At 42.4% G+C, this 21,519-nt stretch overlaps 3 protein-coding genes and 1 long non-coding RNA gene across 6 annotated transcripts in view; 3 read left to right on the top strand and 1 right to left on the bottom strand.

The window, feature by feature from the left end:
• Positions 1 to 21,519, bottom strand: part of LOC134881330 (uncharacterized) — a 253,336-nt gene that overhangs the window by 31,402 nt on the left and 200,415 nt on the right. The window lies entirely within an intron of this gene.
• LOC134881706 (deubiquitinase DESI2) lies at positions 289 to 8,251 on the top strand. The gene is made up of 5 exons (XM_063909228.1): positions 289 to 355; positions 3,029 to 3,101; positions 4,158 to 4,251; positions 4,360 to 4,501; positions 5,101 to 8,251. The coding sequence occupies exons 1-5, from the start codon at positions 317 to 319 to the stop codon at positions 5,344 to 5,346; spliced, it is 594 nt and encodes a 197-aa protein (XP_063765298.1). The 5' UTR covers positions 289 to 316; the 3' UTR covers positions 5,347 to 8,251.
• On the top strand, positions 9,173 to 15,556 carry srsf5a (serine and arginine rich splicing factor 5a). Of its 3 annotated transcripts, XM_063908072.1 has the most exons (9): positions 9,179 to 9,318; positions 10,158 to 10,210; positions 11,169 to 11,300; positions 11,394 to 11,464; positions 11,736 to 11,885; positions 12,151 to 12,229; positions 14,097 to 14,170; positions 14,247 to 14,351; positions 14,513 to 15,556. In XM_063908072.1, exons 3-9 carry the CDS (start codon positions 11,169 to 11,171, stop codon positions 14,967 to 14,969), a joined length of 1,068 nt encoding a protein of 355 aa, XP_063764142.1. In that variant the 5' UTR covers positions 9,179 to 9,318; positions 10,158 to 10,210; the 3' UTR covers positions 14,970 to 15,556. The 3 variants fall into 3 exon arrangements, with proteins under 3 accessions (XP_063764143.1, XP_063764141.1, XP_063764142.1); XM_063908073.1 differs by lacking the exon at positions 10,158 to 10,210 and having other exon boundaries at positions 9,173 to 9,318; positions 12,160 to 12,229; XM_063908071.1 differs by lacking the exon at positions 10,158 to 10,210 and having other exon boundaries at positions 9,173 to 9,318.
• The window catches only part of pacs2 (phosphofurin acidic cluster sorting protein 2), a 44,137-nt gene continuing 39,795 nt past the window's right edge, over positions 17,178 to 21,519 (top strand). Inside the window, 1 exon segment of the mRNA XM_063908070.1 lies at positions 17,178 to 17,536. Coding sequence (XP_063764140.1) covers positions 17,418 to 17,536 — 119 coding nt within the window. The 5' untranslated portion in view covers positions 17,178 to 17,417.

The following is a 21,519-nucleotide window of genomic DNA, read 5'->3' as shown; positions in this document are numbered from 1 at the left end:
CGTCGACATCTCCCCGCCCCAGATGTCGCCTTTTCCCGCCCGGGATGACCGTGATCCCCGCTCCTGTAGGCCCTTATCGTGGATCATTTAATCTCCTCTAAAGCGTTTAAAATTATATTCTGAGCTGCTGTGGTTGCTTTAATTTCGCTTATACATCTTATACAGAATTGAATGTAGTTTTGGGGGACATTTTCCTTGCTTTAATCGCTTTTTCCAGCCACCCTGCGGGGGAATGATCAGCCTCCATCCCTGGAAGTCCTGACAACCAGAGAAGGAGGAGGGGGGGGGGGGAACTCTTCCAGCTCAGGTTTAAACCATGGCTAATGAACCTGTCATCCTGAACGTTTATAATATGGTAAGAAATTACTTTTATATTCCGTTGTATTTACAGTTTCTGGCTCTTTGTAACCTGACACCAGCAGAAGAAGCGAATGCAGCACCAGGAATAGCAGGCACCTGTTCCATAAGTGCACTCTCAGGAGCCCAAATCTGAGGTTTTTGGCTATTATGCTTCGATATAATGTTTCCTTTCAGACTAATGAAAGGAAAGGAACCAAAACCCAAAATGTAGGAGTTTATTTGTCTGCAGATTTCTCAAAATCCACCAAAAGTTAGCATTAGATAATGCCTCTTCTGCATTTCTAAATAAAGACTTTCAGAAAATCTGTAATACAAACAAAAATAGTCTTAAAAACAGTAATGAAATGGGAAGTTTAATGTTGATATCTATCCATAAATAAGACAAAAATCATGTTTTCAGTGATAGAGTGTGTGAGTGTGAATGGTGTAAACAGCTTATAAAATAGAGGAATGAAACTGGAGTCTGGTGTGTGTACGTGCTACTGAAGTATCTGACATTTTATGAATAAATAAGCAAATGAGATATGTATTGCTAACCTTTGGTACATTTAGGAGAAATCTAAAGACACAAACAATCAAAGTTAGTCAAATAAACTCCTGAATGTGGATTTTGGATTTTTTCATTCCACTATTTCGAAAGGAGACTTGACCAAATTGATCAGTGCATGAAAACAGATGTTTCCTTGTAATGTCTCGCCTTAAATGGACAGATTTTTGAATGGAGTTTGGTGAGCAGTCTCATCCATCTTCAGTGATTGGATAAAAGCCTGGCTAACTTAATGCCTCTGAAACAACAGCTTCCCTCTGTCACTGTGCCTACTGCGCTCACGATGCACACATACAATAACACACATGTGCACACACACAAACACACACACACACACACACACCAATAAGGGACAATGCTGTTCATTCAGACCACTGGCTGCTCTCTCCCTGAGCCGCAGTGTAAATATGATGGTGCAACATGTGGCTGCAGAGACACAGAGTATCTTCACAAGAGCTGCAGGAAGTGCACAATTTAAAGCACATCACCACGTGTTTGTAGTAATTGTGTGTGTTTTTTATAATAAGAACAAGCACATCTACAGCAGTAAAATGCAACATAAACATTATTGCAGCAGGGATGAATCCAGAAACCTCATAATGAGACAATCAAGTGTGTGAACAACCTTGCTCCAGAAATATTCTGCCAACTAGTAAACAAACAAAACAGTGGAATTAGAACTAGAAGTGTATCAAGCAATAATTGTAGAACAGTGAAACGCAGGACAACATTTGGAGAGTAATAGGTACCAACCTATGGAATACATTTCCACCTGCAATAAAAACATTGACAGAGCTCAAGGCTTTTAACAGCGGAGTGAAACAATGGCTGAAACTGAAACAGACCAGTGAACATTGACTTTTACTACTGTACTCGTTTAGTGTCCTACCCTTTATGTTCTGTGTTTTTGACTATTGTTTATGTATCGATTCTGTCTCTGTCTATATGTTTTGTTTGTTAATGTTTCTGTACTGTTTTGTTTGAATAGCAAAAGCCTAACCAGGGACAGGGGTTGCAAATGAGCTTCGGCTAGAAACTTGTATGCATGACATCTGTTTTGTATTTCATATGAAATAATGTTTAATGCATCTATTCCTGATCAATAAACATCTAAATAAAAATAAATAATTACCCCTGAGCCACTTGTAACATCGGGAAATTACATAAATAATGATTGATTGATTGGTTTAAAAACGTACAGTAATAATGCCATTGATAGGCTACTTGATTGGATTTGAATGCATGATGTTTGCTGGTAGTGGAGTATTTTCACTGCGTAATAATAGTACTTTTACTGCCTTAAGTATCTGAGTACTTCTCCCCTTGCTGGCCCTGAGTGGCAGCTGCTCCGCCGCGTCTCTGCTGAGACAGGAAGTGATCAGTCAGCCTTAAATACTTCTTCTACCGAGAAATAAACACAGAGAAGCTTTAACATCCGCTGGAGAGTGAATCATGGGGCGGGGGGGGGGGGGGGATTGATCGTCTTCAGTATGAAATCAATTTGCCTGCATGGCTCGCTGCAGCACTGTCAGCATGCACATCATCTTGGCCATGTTTACAGCTGCTAACATCTCGCTGCTGAAGACATGTTACAGGAAGCAAACTGTTCAAAATATGATGTTTTATATCATGTTCCCAGAGGGGGTTTCTCTGGTAACCCTCTGTACTTCTTTTCTGTGTCTTTGTTAGTTTTATGTCTCTTCCTGTCTAATACTTGTCTCTCTGAGTGACATTTCAGTAGGCAAATGCCTGGGGGGGCGGCCCCTGACACTTGACCCCTTGGCCTCTTGAACATCCATGCATACTGTAGATATTCCCAGGAATCTGACACCTGGTGAAAGCATTCCCATCAGTGTTCCTGGTGTGAGAGCTCCAGGGCTGATAACAGTAGAGAGCATTTCTGTGGACTCACAGTGAGAGGGGGCCTGAGCTCAGACACATGCTTCATTATTAATGACGAAGAGCTGGACATGTTTCCTCCTTGGGGTGTGGCAGGGATCTGTTCATCACGCTGTCTACACACACACACACACACACACACACACACACACACACACACATCAGATCTGTTGTTAAAATAATCCAATTCAAATATATATATTGATCTCTCTCTCTCTGCAGTACTGGATAAACGAGTACACTTCCAATCTGGGCATTGGAGTCTTCCACTCAGGCATCGAGATTTATGGCCGAGGTAAGACTTTTCTATTTCCTTTTTGAATCTGTGTGTGTGTGTTTGTGTGTGTGTGTGTGTGTGTGTGTGTGTGTGTGTGTGTGTGTGTGTGTGTGTGTGTGTGTGTGTGTGTGTGTGTGTGTGTGTGTGTGTGTGCATCATGTCTGAGAGTGAGGCTGTGTTCTCAGACACAGATAATGAAGTCTGGGTGTAAAAACTAAATTTGGAGTTTTGTTTATAATACTGTGACCCTATTTCTTTGGGTTGAGTCATAACGGGTTCACTCTCTTTCTGTGTGTGTGTGTGTGTGTGTGTGTGTAAGTTTGTGTGTGAAACTAAATCATGGAGGAGTTACGCCCTTGCAACCAGAAATATGACCTCTGTGAAATCTGGTGATAGTATGAATCCAGTCCTCACTGTGGCAGGCTGTCCCTCCTTTTTGAGGATTTTCTGCAGATCATTTTGAGTTTGCAGCATAAATCAGATGATGCTAAGCTAACTGTGCTCACCCTGTGTTATTACACGGCTGTCAGTAGAGACAGGCCCGTCTGTAATTAACACGACTAATGATCTAAACACAGGGTTCAGTGCTGCTGGGATCACTGCTGTGAGCTCCTCTGTGTGGGGAGGCAAACAGTACGAGTATAAATACTACAGGGTTTATTTACTACTTCTACTCAAGTACAAGTGTTGGCATCAAAATGTACTTTAAGTATCAAAAGTAAAAGGTTCTAATTTCCTGCCCAGTGTTTTGTGACCTGAGAGTTTTAACTGGCAACGATCTCTATGATGTCTTTTGATCTTCTAAATGTTGGCTGATTAATAAGTGATCAATAATTATTGAACACTCTTTTGATAATCTGCTGATATTTGGTTTGATGTGGATGTCATTTGCATTACTTTAAATACAGGTGGCTATTTAAATCTACAATATAACATCACCATGTAGAGGTATAAAGGCGCAGAAAAACCAAAATACTCCACAATCAAGTCAAGTACCACAATGAGTACTCAAGTGAGGTAGTTGGGTAAAGTACTTAGCTACTCATCACCTCTGGTTTCTCCTCTTTGTTTCAGAGTTTGCATACGGGGGTCATCCATACCCGTTCAGCGGGATCTTTGAGATCACTCCCGGGAATGCTGCAGAGCTGGGGGAGACGTTCAACTTCAAGTGAGGAATACTCTGTTAGCATAAAGTACTCACATTAACACATAGTACTCACAGTATCACACGGTACTCTGAGAGGTGTGTAACGTTCATGCTGATCACCGTACACAGGGAAGCCATCGTTCTGGGCACCACGGACTTCACAGAGGACGACATGGATAAGATCATGGAGGAGCTGGGGAGAGAGTTCAAAGGGAATGCGTACCACCTGATGCACAAGAACTGCAACCATTTCTCCTCCTCGCTGTCCGAGGTCAGAGAACACACACCTCTGGTTCTCCATGCTCTTAGAGATAGGAGGCTACAACATACAGAGTGTAAATTACACAGAAGGAGATTCAGTCTAAAGTGCATCATTTACACAAATATAATCTGGTGTACAAACACGGCCGCTGCTTGTAAGCACTTATAATTATTAACATAACTCTTCCTTTCTGGTGCTCACTCAATAACGTGATTATTAAGAGAGACCTAGAAACGGTTTTGTACTTCTGGTCCAATTCTAGTTCTCACACGTCTCTAAGTCTGTAGAAATAAAACGACATCCTCTCTCCTCTCTCCTCTCTCCTCTCTCCTCTCTCCTCTCTCCTCACTCCTCACTCCTCACTCCTCACTCCCCACTCCTCTCTCCTCTCTCCTGTCTCCTCTCTCCTGTCTCCTCTCTCCTCTCTCCTCTCTCCTCTCTCCTCTCTCCTCTCTCCTCACTCCTAACTCCTAACTCCTCACTCCTCACTCCTCTCTCCTCTCTCTCCTCTCTCCTAACTCCTCACTCCCCACTCCTCTCTCCTCTCTCATTTCTCCTCTCTCCTGTCTCCTCTCTCCTGTCTCCTCTCCTGTCTCCTCTCTCCTCAGTTGCTGTGTGGCCGTGAGATCCCGCGCTGGGTGAACCGGCTGGCATACTTCTCCTCCTGCATCCCCTTCCTGCAGAGCTGCCTCCCCAAGGAGTGGCTGACCCCTGCCGCCCTGCAGACCCACATCAGCCTGGGCCTCCACAGAGAGGAGTGCCGCGAGTCCAGCGACGAGGACCCGTCGTCCCCGACTGGAGCAGCCGCCGCGGCCAGCAGCTCCAAGCACAGCTGCCGCCACACCAGGGTCTGAGCCCCCTCCAGACCCTCAGGGTGGATCTAATGGGCTCGAATAACCAGCTGACCTCAGACTGAGTGTCCTCAGAGGAAGAAATCATAACCTGGGACCTCACAGGAGGACAGACTGTTCCTCAGACTCTTGTAGATCTGAACTTTTATTCGTCTCTTTTCCACAAACTGTTGAACCTCCGTCAGCCTTGCTCCCGTCTTCAGAGCTGCTTTTGTAGAACGACTAGACCTCTGATCCACTTGACTCCCACCAGTCCTCGATGACCTCTCTGTGGCCTTCAGCTGATGTCTCTGCTCTCAGTGGGAATCACGACGTTAACTCCGGCCATGTTAGAGGGCTTAACGAGGGGGGGGGGTATTTCTCGAGGTTAGACGGAACATGTTGCATGTTGAAGGAATTTGACAAAAACGTAAACTCACCAGCGTTGCCAGAGAGGGAATGTGAGGCTATCGTAGCGGACACTTAAATGGGAAAACGATCGTACGAGGATCATAACCACGAGGACCAAAATGTGAACATGTTAACCAGGATTGGCTGGAAAAAAGTCACGTGAGAAAAGATGCGTAACCACCGACGTAGAAAAGTCAGTATTTTATCGAGATGGTGCTGAGTTAACCGTGAGAGTAACAAATGGATCGTACATGATGGCACTATTTGGCATTATTGATTGTACAGAAGGCAAGATTATTGTCCGATAATTCCCCAAATGATCATGGTTGTGTCCTTAAATTGTACGATTAGTTGATAACTTTAAAATGATTGAGATATAATGTACGTCGTTAATCTGAAAATGATTGACGTTATATCTGTATATTGTACGATAAGTCGGAAACGTAAAAACTACCGAGGTTCCCCCATACTTACACAAACCACAAACACAGGAACCAATCAGTGTGATATTTCACGTAAACAACTTTTTATACGCTAACAAATCTACCAATGATTTGCTAGAAATAAATCACATGGAAAGAGATATGTAATCAAAAAAGGTAGGAAATGTTTGCTGTCACAAATGAATTTAGTTATCGTACATTAAAGCAGTTTTTGATTCTCCATTCTCCAGAGCAAAATCATCGTACGATAACTCCCATATATGTTCGAGGTTGAATCCATATTTTGTGCAATAAAATGATGAGGTCAGCTCCATGTATTCTACGCAAAGTGGTGTATGTTAAAATGGCCGAGGTTATATCCGTATATTGTACAATAATGCGATAAAGTGAAAGATTGAGTCCATACTTTACAATACCATAAGTTAATAAGTTATTGTATTGTAATGATATTTATTGTTAACCACGAGGACGTGATTGTGAAACTTTACGAAATGCATCGTTGCAGAGTATTCATTTTAAGCGGAAAGAAACAGTTGTACAAAAAGGCACGATTATTGTAAAAAAAGTAGATAAAATACAGAAATATGAGAGTTATTGTACATCTGGCAACGCTGGTCGCCTCATTTCTGATTATATCATCAAGTATTTCTGTTTAAAACAAACAAACAGCTAAAGGACAGATGTCAACAATCAGGGGAACTGTTCAGAACATCAGAGACACCAAGAGAAGCTGCTGACCGTTACTGGCTTTGTGACGCAGCACAACTTTTGTCTACGCTTTTATATCCAAACGGTGTTTATATGATAACGGTGCGTTAACTTTCAGGATATGGAAATGTACATTTACGCCCCCTGTGGTACTGCTCATCCCCTTTTCCAACAATTACACTGAAACCTGAGAGTTAAATCAGTATTCTCCTTTAAATTACAGTTCCCATAACCCAAATATACTTCTTTTTCCTCTTACCTGTTGTTCTGTTATCAGTCTATACTTCATGTAATTGTGCTGCCTAAAGGCTTTTGCTGGTAATTAAACACGTCTTAAATCAACCTTTGAACGGTTTTAAAGTAGGTTTTCATGTTTTCAAGTGAGAGGAAAAATAGGTATTTTCGAACTTGGGTTGAACTGACCGTTGTTAAAGTAATGGTGTCTACATTTTGTGAAATATACGATATCGCTTTCCTGCAGGAAGTAAGTACAGTTCAGTAAATATGGAGTTATAACCAACATTGTGCTAGCTTAGCTTAGCATAAAGACAGCAAACAAAGGGAAACTGCTAGCCTGTCCAAAGGTAACAAAGTCCACCTTCCAACACACCGGAAGCTCACAATTTATTATATTTTATACATTTTTAAAGCTGCTGCTAACAATGACTTATGTTATCAACTACTTTGTACTATGATTACTGTATAAAATATCAGAAAATACTGAAAAATGTCCATCCCAGATTCTCAGGATCTAAGGTGATGCCAGTTTATTTATGCTAAGCTAAGCTAAGCTAACCAGCTGCTACCTATCTGTACTTCTCAGTGGAGAGGGATATCACACTTATTATCTTATTCTCAGCAAGAAAACCAGTCAGTGAATCTCACAAAATGTCACACTCATTCCTTTAATACCGTCTTTAAAAGCATTTTAATGAGAGTTAAGGGACTTTTAAATCTCACTTTGATGCAGTGAGAAGCTCAGACACTCGTTAAGGGAAAACATGATGTCATAATTAATTGTACTCCTTGTTTTGTGTCATACATGCAGGTAAATTAATGGTTATTATCCCCTGGTACTAATTACATGTCATTTTATGTCATGTCTTTTTTCTGAAATGCAGTGAAGCAGCGATTTGAACTCAGACTCCTCCTCCATGATCTTAAATAAGCTATATATGTATTTATACTTTGATGTCGTCTTACATAGCACCAAGTGCATTTTGTTCAGATGTTTTTTGTATATTTTGAGTTGACAGAGATCCAGTCTTTACAAAGAGTGGACCGGTATTATTTTCTGGATCAACCCTGACCTTGTTTTTCCTTTTCCTAACCTAACGCCATTTGAAGAATGATGATATAGTACTAGAATAAAGAGCCAGAATAACAAAGAACATGCTGTGATTATTGTGTTGAAGCCTACAATATGGGACAACTTCATATATATAAAAAAAAATACAAAATCTTTTTTTCGAGTATCTCTGAGGCTGAAGTGTTGTATTTCAGTTGTTTTCCGAAATAATTACAGGAAATAGTTTTTGCCATATAGCTTGTGTGGTAAAGCTATCAGCCCATGTTCTGGGGCTTTTACGACCCGGTTCTAGATATATAAGTGTGTTAGATATACTGTATATTGTGTAACATGTCGATTGTACAACAGCCTCTGCATGGAAACGGGGGTTGCCAAATCCGGGTTGTAATTCCCCTTTAAGGTTCGGGGAAATTGTCGTTTATTTTTCCCCTTTAAGCATTTTTAACTACAATCCTGCTGTTCATTCCAATGTAATATGTGAAAACAACGTGTCTGATGTTTGTTAACTTCAGTGGTGTTAATTACATAGTACATATACTCAAATACTATACTTAAGTACAATTTTGAGGTACTTGTATGCTCCTGTGTACTTCTACTCCACTACCCCTCAGAGGTAAATGGTGTACTTTTACTCCACTACATGTATTGAATACTTTTAATTACTTTACAGGTTTGGATGACTGATGGTAAATATAATCTCCCTTAAATCAGACTGTAGTTCACCTGCAGTAAATCCAGCAGCTACCCTGCAGTATACGCAGCCATTCAAACTAGCTGCACCTTTACCAGCTCTGAGAACACTTTAATGATCAATCATTATAAAACATATCAGAGATATTATTCTGAAATGGACCAATCAGACAATGACTACTTTTACTGTCGCTACTTTAAGTACATTTAGAGGAGAGTACTTTCGACTTTTACTGGAGGAACATTTTGAATGTAGGACTTTTACTTTTTACAATCCCCGAACTGGCAACGCGTAGACGTCACATCCGGTTCTCTCCTCTTTGGACCCTCTCGCCATTTTGATAAAGTCGCTCGCGCACACTGGAAACGAATCAGTTAAAGTTGAAACTCCGCGACGAAGGCATTTAAATAGCGACCAACCGATACAAATCCTGGGTAAAAATCCGATTAATTTGTTGTAGAATAATAATATGTTCCCTTTGGAAGTACTAACAGTGTGGTATTTTTTTTTTTAACCGTTAAATTGTATTTTTTGTTAGCCAACGGTCGGTGGCTAACTAGCTTGAAGCTAACAAGTCGACCTCGAGGCGAGCTAACAGCTCCTTTTATTAGCCTGTGTAAACATTGCATGTTGTAGATCAATGCTAAACAGCTTATTTGGGAGTTTACTTGGAAATGTCCACCTCCTTTCAATTCCAACGACGCATTATTTAAGGTGTAGTTGAGAAATTTAACCGATAATTCAGTAACGGTTTCAACGTGTATTTTGGTAGTTAAGGTCTAAGTCAGCAGGAAAAAGTTGGGCCCGACTGATGATTCAAGCGTTCGTGAATATTGTTAATTAGCTACTAAACGACTTATAATGTGATATATTGTACGCTACATATTTTGGCGAGGCTTATAACTAACGTGATGGTCACTTTAGGGACTATAATAGGGTTGATTCGGGTTATGTTAAAATGCATTGTTTAACCTGAGAAATGCAGCAAAAAATACGTTGTAAAAATAGCCTGTGTTTTAGTGCAGTGTGATACAGCTCATTTAGGAATATATTTGTCTGTTTCCCCCTCCGTACGTTTATTTTTTCAACGACGCTTAATTTAAGGTGTAGCTGAGAAAGGCAGCGATAATTTACTAACGGTTTCAACGTGTATTTTGGAAGTTGGGCCCATGTGGGGATGTTTGTACTTGGTTGAATTGTGTTGTGTAACCCTAACCGTGCCACACTACATGATGATCTGTTAATTTACAGTGATACCTTTTACATTTTATAGATCACAACGAAAATCACTCAGTTGTCAGGTCTTTTGATAAAGAAGAATCAACGGTAACATTGGGTTAATTAAATGTGTCTAATATGATAATGCTGTGCATTGTACACGTTTACACTGCAGATGTGTTCGACTTATACTTTCATAGACACCAAATACGTTGTAATTGTGCTGCATTTAGTTTGAGTTAAAGCCACTGTCTCATATTATTTGTGATAATGAGTATCTACAAAATACTGTTTGTGCCCAGTATTAAGTTGTGTTAGGTTTCATATGTCGTCCACTTAGTTTATATCAACCGGGGAAGACAATTTATTTGGAAAAACCAGGGGTAAAATGTACTTAGATTACAGTACAACCTCTAAAATGAATATTTTAACACCCTGAAGGTCCAACGTTATAGCTATTCTGTAGATGGAAATCTTTGTGTGGCTCTTGTGTTTTATTACTTTAACCTTGGCTGGAAACTTGTTTTACAGAGTACTAGATTAACCGTTTAACAGTCAAATGCTAGTAAAATATGCAGCGGCTGGTAGGTTTGCATAACTCAGCCAAACAATCACAGTGGTAATAAACTGAGTGGCTTAAGTTTAAAGGTTCGGGAGGTAAGTTTCAGCATGTAGGATCAGTCCTTTTTAAAAGTAAAATATTAGTGAAACAGGTTCTCCTGTCATTTCTGTTGCAGTTAATGATTTCTCAGTTTCACTTCACAATTTTCAGTCTAGACCTGGGATCCTCCTTTAATCCATCATGAATAAAAACAAAGGATTCACAAATCACGTTTACAGAGCATTCATGAATAGATCTCTATAGATACAAATTGTAATTCTCTATCTTCCATGTTTAACTTGTCTGTAATTCACCATGTGCTACTTAAGCTTGCACTTTGGAACTGGACTGTTATACATTTCTAGTTGGCTATAGTTAAAGTTAACATTATGCCCTTCAAACATTACCATACTCTACTCCTCTCTATCCTGGTTAAATATTAACCTGGTCTTCTCTTCTCCCCAGATGACAATGAGTGGATGTCGTGTATTCATCGGCCGTTTGAGCCCGCACGCCAGAGAGCGGGATGTGGAGAAGTTCTTCAAAGGGTACGGACGGATCCGCGAAATCAATCTGAAGAATGGATTCGGCTTTGTGGTGAGATACTCAACAACAACCTGCATGATTTAAGAGCCATGATCTGTTTCAGTGATTGGAAAATAACTCTTGGTTGTTTTTATCCCTTCTCAGGAGTTTGACGACCACAGAGACGCAGATGATGCTGTGTACGAGTTGAATGGCAAGGAGTTGTGCAGTGAAAGGTAAGAATAACTTCATACTTTTTTAACATGTGCACACAAACTGATGGGTGGTTTCTGGCCGGGTGGAAGCACATCTTTTATTACCAGCCCCAATACAACAATTTGCCTCACAAGAAGGAAGCGGTTACCTTTTATTTGAACTGAACACAAAAGGCACCAATAAAGAGTTATAGCTAGTGGAAGTCAGAAATACTCAGTTAAACCTATTTAAAATATTGTGTTCGTTATTCTTCTGATTGTCTGATCCTAAATATTTCTCCTTTCTCTTCAGGGTCACTATTGAGCACGCTCGCTCCCGGAGAGGAAGAGGTGGCGGTCCCGGAGGAATGGGACGGTTTGGCGGTGGCGGCGACCGCAACGGTGGTGGAGGAGGAGGAGGAGGCGGTGGCGGCTACCGCCAGTCTCGCAGCAGTGGATCCAGGTATGTTTGCTTAAAAAATAGCTTCCTCGTATCTTAATTATCCAGGGAAGAGTTATTTATTGAAAGGGGAATGTTTATTCACCTGTCAGGGAAACTGTTTACATAAGAGATATTCCACTCGGATATAATCAAGTTGCTCCATGTCTGAATTTAAATATTGACTCTGATGTGAATCAACAGAGGCTGGGAAGCAGAAGTGGTTGTGAGGATGAGGAAAGGTGTTATTATGTAATCGTATTAAAGGCTTTTCTGTTGGTTCTTGTTGACTGGACAGGTATGGCCCTCCTGTACGGACGGACCACAGACTCATAGTGGAGAACCTCTCCTCCAGAATCAGCTGGCAGGTAAGAGAGCTCGAAACCTTAGTCTGTATCTCATTACACACCGTATTAAACTGCATATATATCAACCTGTAATGACATATTTTTCTTATTATTAAACGTAGCAGCTTTCATTTGATCGGGCCGGGTCTTTGTCTGTAGTCAGATGTAGGTTTGGGACGATATGGGATTTTATCACATGCATCGTTTTGATTTACCGGTCCAATCTGAAATATCCTCCGAGATCTGAAAATACAGGAGTAATGACGAGCCCAACAGACTAACACTTTTATATTTCTAATTGATATACAGTTTTTATTTAATGTAAGGATACCCGTTCCAATTTTTTTATTATGGCCTCTTACAAATGTATACCCGTATTCATTTAGTTTATTTTATTAAACTTTGAGCTGCAGTTTTTTTCTAGTTTTATTTAATTGCCATTTTAAGAATTTGAGCTGCCATAAAAATATCATTTTTTACTTCATATTAGGGGTGCATAAAATGTTCATATCGTCCCTTTCCTGGACAGATAAAATAAAAAATAAAGGCAAGAAAGAACCCAAGTAGTTAGAGTTTTAGAACCCCCCCTCCAGGATTTTTATTTTTACTTTACCTATTTTTCTATCCCCATAAAAGCTTAAAGCTGCTGATAGCAAACAGTTTTGTTTTTTTGTAAGCCTTCTGATTTCCTTTTTTAATCTATATCTGGAGCTGAATGCACACCCTCCTCGGAGGCGTGAGAAGTGTGTAGCGCCCTCTCCTGGTTGTTTTTCTGAATAGTGTCCATTTGGTGCCTCTCCTTACACGCAGTTGCCGCCGGTCTAAAGTCTTGGCTGGGCCCGTAGCGGGTGATGGTGGTCTAGCGCAGGATACGGTAGCCTTAGGAGGTCCGTAGCCACAGTCTGGAGGTTCTGTGGGCTGGCACCCCCCCCCCCACTACACTCTCCCGTTTGGGTCTTTTTCTGTTGCTGATGGAGCTGGGGGGGTGCTGGGTCGGGCACACACCCCTCCCCCTACTTGCTCTCTGGTCTGGTGGGTCCTTGCTTTTGGAGGCCGGATGCTGGGTCAAGGCCGAGGTCGTTTCTCAAAGGCTTAACACTGCATTGGTTCCCATTTGCTATTTGGACAAGTGGCTCTATGCTAATATCTTCCTGGGTTTGGAGCGGTAAGTAGCATAAACTCATGTGATTGGGTTTGTTTAGGGTCGGGTGGTTCTGGGGGACTAGAGGCTCAAAATATGTGAACACTTTAGGATTGCAGAGCCATTAGGTCACATGACCAAATTGTGGTCCGCTCACCAGGGCTGTACCGAGGAGTCTAATGCTTCATTTATAAATTCAAAATGCATTTTTGCACGACTAGTTTTTGCAGATAAAGATGAGGACGGATGTTTTCAAAGTGGGAGGCAGATCTCATGGAAGATTAATCGAGTGGGTTACAGTAGCTTTCACATGAGAATAGCCTGACTACAGATCAGTTTGGGGGGGATTTTCATTTACAGAGTATCAGACAAGCACATTAACCTTCGGCACAGCCCTTTTAATTACTTTTAGTACCATCTCAACGACCTCCGATAGATACACAGGCTTATCTCACATACCCAGACGCAATACCCAATAATGAATGCAAAATACATAGGTTTGATAAACATGTAAACATTAAGCTGCTGTCAGGCGTCTCTCTATGGAGTTGAATTTGTTCCTTTGATGGAGCCAATAAAATCAGCTTGAGGCGACACAAAGTTTTCTCTTTATGTTACCTCCACTGGGAAGAGACGTCAGAGCTGTAGAAGTGTCAGTGTTTGCTGCTCGTTCCCCCTGCAGGTCAGAGACGGATCTCTCACGCTGAGGGTTTGTTCTCCTCTCTAATCCCGCTCTATGCTTTACAGGACCTCAAAGACCTGATGAGAAAAGCAGGTGAAGTTACCTTTGTGGACGCTCACAGGCCCAACAAAAATGAAGGGTGAGTTTCTCTCCTGTAGTTCTAAAACACATCAAATGTCTCCAGGAGTTTGTTGCTAATACTGCTGCCGTTTCAGAGTGGTGGAGTTTGCCTCCCGCAGCGACATGAAGAACGCCATCTCCAAACTGGACGGCTCAGAGCTGAACGGACGCAAGCTCAAGATCTTTGAGGACAGCAGGAGGTCAGTGTCTTCAGTATTTTAAATGAATATATACTATGGCTTTAAATGAAGGAAATAGGCTTAGATTTAATTTATATTGTCTGTCATTTATAATGAAAGTGTTTGGGTTTTTAATATTGTTATCCAGAATCCTAAAATGATCTTCTCCCCCCCCCCTGCAGTCACAGTAAGAGCCGTTCCCGCTCCCGCAGCTACTCTCGCTCCAAGAGCCGCTCCAGGAGCCGCAACCGCTCCAGGAGCCGATCCCGTTCTCGCTCCATGAGCCGGACCCCAGAGAAGAAGACATCGGGTGGGGGCCGAGCCTCAGGGAGATCCCCCTCCAGGTCCAAGTCTCGCTCCAAGTCCCGCTCCAGATCCCGTTCTCGCTCCCCTGCCCGGCGTTCCCGCTCACCGCCCCGCCGGTCCCGCTCACCGGCCCCTCGTTCTCGCTCTCCAGCCCCACGTTCCCGATCCCCTCCCCCGAGATCCCGCTCCCCACCTCCAAGATCTCGTTCCCCGCCCCCGAGATCCCGCTCCCCGGTCGCCCGTTCCCGCTCCCCGGCCCCGCTTCAGAAACAACAGTCCCGTTCCCGATCTCGCTCCCGTTCCCGCTCCGCCTCAGCAGACAGCAAACACTGAGGAGGGGGTATGAAACAGACTCTCTCCACAGGCCTGTAGGGGGCGTGTCTTTAATCATTGGCTCTTTCTGTTAGTTGGATGTGCTTCCACAGGAAGGATGAAATCCCGCCCTTTTTTTCAAATCCTGAGCGACAGAAAACGCTGATTCTCCGTCGGCCATGTTTGATTCCTTCCCCCCCCCCCCCCGTGCTTTGTGTTCTGATGTTAGCAGGGATCCATTACTCCCTGGAAATGGTGATACATGTTTTTGTGTGTATCGTGAGATCTGGCATTGCGTGAAACTGTGATTCTGACACGTGTTGCGTTCACTGACCTGTTGTGTGAGCGTGGAAATGGCAGTGCGTTTTATTTCTGGTGTAATGATGTTCGTGCTGAGTGAGGAACTCCAGTTTTATTTCTTAACTGCAGCCTCGGCCTGTGGGGCGTTCAGTGGAGCAGGAATAAGTTTATTGATTTGATACTAATAAAACACTCACTGCGTATTGTCATTTAATTTTTTTAGTAAAAAGGAACAATAACTTTTCTTTTTTTAATACTTTGTGAATGTGTGTCTGTGCAGTTCTGACAAATAAAGCTTTCACAAACTGTTGGATCTCCTGTGTGTTTCACTCCGTCTGCAGTCCTACAGCACAAACTCCAATAACTCGGTGAAGGGTTGGTATTTAAAATAGTGTTTAATTAGACCGTACAACTCTTCAATCAAACCAGATATACTAGATCGCTGGATTTACAGTCAGTGATCTCACATTGCAAACCTGTCGTGTTTTTGTTCTAGAAGTTTTACAAGATTATTGTTTATCAGACTTTTCCGGGAATTTCACTTCTCAAAATTCCGTCTTTCAGAATCTTCGTTTAAAAAGTGCTTTGTTGTTCATAACGTTTAAACCTGATGCAGTAAAAATATGCTTCTGATATTAACAATACAAATGAAGAAGAAAAATCACTTTAAAACCAAATAAAGAGATTTCAGGCTCAGAATTAAAACTCTTAGTGATTATCAGTTACATGTTCTCACCTGTAAATATGTTATGTCTCCTCACAAAGTGTTGTTGGTCATATGCACAGCGTGTATGTTGGCAATGAAAATCTTATATCCCATGCTCCTCCAACAACTCAACATACATGGTGCAAAAACAGAAGACAAGAAAACAAGCTACTTATGAGCTCTTTGTGTTTTCGTAAATCAGCTCGTTTTAAACTTCGGAGTGACCCAGTCCATCACGTGGTCCCTGAAAACATAAACGATGAAGAATTCTTCCAGAGAAATAGAATGATTTAAAGGTGAACTTGAGAATAAGGTCATTCAGTGTTCCAGCTTCAACCACACGGTGGCAGTATCGGCCTCCAGTAACGTGTGAACACACTATAAAGTACATGACTGCATTAATGATCGATATTCATCCGGGGGGGGGGGGGGCTGTGGTGTGTATGAGATTTAAGATGCTCCACATTGCGTAATAAAGTAGGAAAGGCTCTCCTCTGCAGGGGGCACGGGAACGTGTGTGTGTGTGTGTGTGTGTGTGTGTGCAGAATGCATCTTCAGGAGAGACCTTCAATGACGTTGGTCCTGGGAGTGTATGAGGAGTGATTGGTGCCAGCTGAAGAAGAGCAATGAAGGTGAGAGTTAGTGCCACAGTGGAAAAAAATCCAGTCATAACAGAATGTTTTTCTGACACATCCTCATAGGAATAGGCCTCTTGAGGATTTCAGATGTTTTGCTTTTATCTCAGAATTTACACTTTTTTGTGTTGGCTTCTTTTCATGATTTAATTTGTTTCCAGAATATTCACTTTTTCAGATGTTTGCTTTTATCTCAGAATATTCACTTTTTTCACAGAATTTGTGTTTTCTTCTGAGTTTTTACTTCTTTTGTCAAAGTGTGACTTGTTTCAGAGTTCTGACTTTCACTGAAGGTTTTTTTTCTTGGAATTTTTGATCCCTTCTTTCAGATTTCTTCTCACAATTCGGTCTCTTGTGTGGCCCTAACCCTCTTCTTTATAAAGTGCACCCTTGAAATAAACTCAAATAAAATAACATACTGTAACAAATATGCACAGTATTTCTTTGAAAGTGAAAGGACAGTGGATTTTAAGGAGTTGTATTTAGTGTAAACATGTTCAAAGGTACAACACTGACACAAGACTGGAAATCCCTGACACTTCACATCCTGAGTATGCTGTCTCTCCCCGCCCCTCCTCTCTCTGCGGCACGGATCGCTTCTCATACTCCGGAGCAGCGTGGTAAACACTCTCGGGTCTGAAGCTCCGCAGCTCCGGCTCTCTCTGCAGCTCCAACCCGACCTGCGGCTCCACAGGGCCGGGGACATGAGCTCCACCTGCGGCCCGTACACTTCACCGTGAGCGGGATCCGTTTACCCGACACTCAGGACACCGCGCCCCGGTGTTTACAGCTCGGTGTCGGACCCCCCACCCTCCCTTCACCGGGACCATGGCGGAGAGAAGTGGCCGGCTGAGTTTCGCCGGCAGCGGGGCTCTCAACAGACCGGTGCCCATGAACCTGTTCGCCACTTGGGAGATCGACGGCTCCTCCCCGAACTGCGTCCCCAGGTAAGGTGCTCCGAGCTGCGGCCTTTCACTTGAAGGAGCAGCTGTCATCATGCAGCCGCTAACCTGCAGCTGCACGGCGGCTAGCTGCATGATATCATACCGGGGGGGGGGGGGGCGGTGCATGCAGGCCTGCAGACCTGCAGACCTGCAGAGGGCCCATGCACCCATCTGCACCGGGAACAAGGAGTCGTTAAAATGCGTTTAAAGTGGCGGAGCACAGAAGACTCATTACGTGTGTGTGTGTGTGTGTGTGTGTGTGTGTGTGTGTGTGTGTGTGTGTGTGTGTGTGTGTGTGTGTGTGTGTGTGTGTGTGTGTGTGTGTGTGTGTGTGTGTGTGTGTGTGTGTGTGTGTCCTGGTAGTTTATTTTTGCATAATGGTTTGAGTATTACATTATGCTGTGCCACCTCCTCTTGTCTCCTGTAGTTGGACCTCCTTAAACTAGGAGAGACAGTTTATAGTTGTATTATTATTATTGCTGTCTTGGTTTGAATATGACCTTTGAACAAGTGACCACTCTTTGTGTCCCATATAGCTAAATAAATATGCATATAAAGTATGGCTTTACACAGGCAAAACAAAAACAGATACTATGATTAAAACCACATTTATTGAATCAGATTAAAGTTTGCGTATTGATTTTGGTATTCAGATGTCTTTATTTGCCGTTTGTTTTGGAGTTAACTCTGCTGTACATTTTCAGTTTATACATTTTTTTCTTTTACAGTTAACTCAATAAATGCCACACGTTCTTTAGAATTAAGTTTCACCTCGATTCAAAAAAGTGTATAAAGTTTGGTTTCTCAACTCCCAAACAAAAACTCTGTGTTCTGCAGATGCACGTGCGTCTGGAGGACGTGGAATACATTTATTGAAATATTAGTTTGTTGCTGGTTCAAATGCATTCATTTAAGTATTACACTTACTGTATTTGTTTTGTGTATTTAACTACTGGAGGGACAATCTCTTTGGGTCATAAAAGAAATATTGATTTGTTACTCAGTTTATTTCACCGTTGCTTTAATACTGTAATAAGACTTTAAACTGTATAAGTACATCTTTTAAGGTGGAGAAGTTGCATCTCGTACTTTTCTTCTAGCTGCTGTCGGAGTGTGTTGTGCCTGTGTGAAAGTGAAGACTGCCTCACCTGAGCCTCTCTCTATCCTCTTTGGGTAATGCCGTCAGTGGGTGTCACATTGCATGACTGTAATCTGAAGGCTAGTTCATCTCCAGGAATTAAATATCTGGGATGTTTTTCAGCCCAGCGTACGAGATGTTTCTGCAAGGGTCGATCCACCGCTCCTCTTTTAGCGTCGTGCACGGAGCAGGTGTTTATTAAACACAGACTTCATTTCCTGTATTTGTAAGTAATTCTCAGCGGAGTCTGCAGCTCTGCATCAAGCCGTCCGTCAGAGCGCAGGAGGAACTCAGTTTGTTAATCAGGCGTCAGATCAGCGTTTCATTCAGAGCTTCAGACCCTTTAAATAACCCCTCTGCCGTCCTTCAGAGGAGGATCTGTGCCTCTGGTTCCCTGCTCTCCTGAAGGGAACATAAGGGTGCTTTGTGGCTGTATGAGCTCCTAACCATAGTCAGTGAATCACCGTTTTATCCATACCAATATCAGTTTGACTGTACGCAATATTTACAGCACTTTCCCTTTTCTGAGAGCTCTGTCTGATGCATTCTTTGCTCTCTACAGGGCAGCTTTTCAGTATGTTATGTTGAGTTGGAGCAGAACAGAGACTCAGAGTTTGATTTATTTCTGGATTTTTTTCCTTCAGAATTTTGACTTTGTTTTAGATTTCTCTTCAAAGACCCCAGACTTCATAAAAAACAGGAATGTAACCCCCAGAACAGAACATGTGATATAGATGAGTTATATGTAAACTAAAAAGTCAAACATTTTGTAACTTTTCAAAGCAAAAGTCGGGACATCTTTTTAAGACGAAAGTTAGAGTTTTTGTTTTTACAATTAATTCCGGACATTGCGAAAATAAGTCAGCATTTGAAGTGCAGGGTCCTGAGATTACAGCACACAGTATCAATACTTTAATTTTGAAAGTATTTCACATTTCTGACTTTTTTTTCAGAGTTTTGGATTTTTCTCTGAATTCTGACTTTTCTTTTAGAATTTCTGACTTTTTATTTAGTTTGATCAAATCGTAATTATTTGAGGATAAAGTTGCAAAATCCCTAAAGATTCAGATCTGCTAATGTGTGTTTCTTTAGTCCAAGCTACAGCTTCCACCCATCCTCCTGAGAAGCCTCAGTGCAGATTTGGTCCCTGCAGCTCCTCATTAAACTGTGCAGAGATCAGTGTTTTCTCACTGAATCCACTCTTAAATCTGTTTCAGGTTAATGATTCTCACACTCAGCCAAAAGCAGTCTCATCAGAGCAGCCCGTAACATATTGATGCTTCAGTTTGTAAGGAGTCATGATGGAAGAATCTCTCTGGACTCATACTTAATGACGTCAGTGTGAACACACAGTGCTGCCGTGTTCAAAGGATGCTTCAACATTTTAAGGAAATTTGCTTTCCTGCCATTCAGTTCAAGCTGACAGAATGGGATCCTAAAGCCAACAGAACCAACATGAACACATGCAAGTCATCATGATGAATGAAAGCAAATCCTTCTGTCTATAAATATAAGCATCAAACTGAAATGAAAGAACTGAGGGAGGCGTTTCTTCTCGGTATTCCTGCAGTGGGCAGCGCTTGCATTTCTGCACATCAGCCCACAGATGGGGGGCCAATCTGGGGGACAGTGGGGGGGTTTGAAGGGCCCTCGAGCAGCAGCTGGACGTCGTGTTTCAGGCTGAGAGACGTCTCCTCGCTGCAGAGACACTCGCTGCTTTGTGTCTTCTTTGTAAACACTGCGGGAATTTAGAGTAGGAAGAGGACAGGCAGCTGAAGATCCCTTTGTTTCAACCTCTGCTGCTCCTGATCTCTGGCAGGGACGTGAAACACGCTGATGATAGCAGGTTTAACATCTGTAGCATTTGCTATTCTGTTTTCTTTACACTGCTGTTATAAAGACCAGCAGAAATTAGTCCTAAACCCTGATATGACATTTCATCACTTCCTGTCCCCTGGTCTGGAGGTCAATGTCTTTGTTTGTCCTGTAGTTCCTTTATAGCCCAACATTAGCCTCCTTTAGCTTAGCGGTGGTGACGTGAAGTCATGTGACCGTGCTGTAGTTCCTTTATAGCCCAACATTAGCCTCCTTTAGCTTAGCGGTGGAGACGTGAAGTCATGTGACCGTGCTGTAGTTCCTCTATAGCCCAACATTAGCCTCCTTTAGCTTAGCGGTGGTGACGTGAAGTCATGTGACCGTGCTGTAGTTCCTTTATAGCCCAACATTAGCCTCCTTTAGCTTAGCGGTGGAGACGTGAAGTCATGTGACCGTGCTGTAGTTCCTTTATAGCCCAACATTAGCCTCCTTTAGCTTAGCGGTGGTGACGTGAAGTCATGTGACCGTGCTGTAGTTCCTCTATAGCCCAACATTAGCCTCCTTTAGCTTAGCGGTGGTGACGTGAAGTCATGTGACCGTGCTGTAGTTCCTTTATAGCCCAACATTAGCCTCCTTTAGCTTAGCGGTGGAGACGTGAAGTCATGTGACCGTGCTGTAGTTCCTCTATAGCCCAACATTAGCCTCCTTTAGCTTAGCGGTGGTGACGTAAAGTTATGTGACCGTGCTGTAGTTCCTTTATAGCCCAACATTAGCCACCTTTAGCTTAGCGGTGGTGACGTGAAGTCATGTGACCGTGCTGTAGTTCCTCTATAGCCCAACATTAGCCTCCTTTAGCTTAGCGGTGGAGACGTGAAGTCATGTGACCGTGCTGTAGTTCCTTTATAGCCCAACATTAGCCACCTTTAGCTTAGCGGTGGTGACGTGAAGTCATGTGACCGTGCTGTAGTTCCTCTATAGCCTAACATTAGCCGCCTTTAGCTTAGCGGTGGTGACGTGAAGTCATGTGACCGTG

The sequence above is a fragment of the Eleginops maclovinus genome, chromosome 19, assembly GCF_036324505.1.
Source record: "Eleginops maclovinus isolate JMC-PN-2008 ecotype Puerto Natales chromosome 19, JC_Emac_rtc_rv5, whole genome shotgun sequence".
NCBI lineage: Eukaryota > Metazoa > Chordata > Actinopteri > Perciformes > Eleginopidae > Eleginops > Eleginops maclovinus.
Note: the sequence above shows the minus strand (reverse complement) of the source record. Positions and strands in the feature narration are given on the sequence as shown.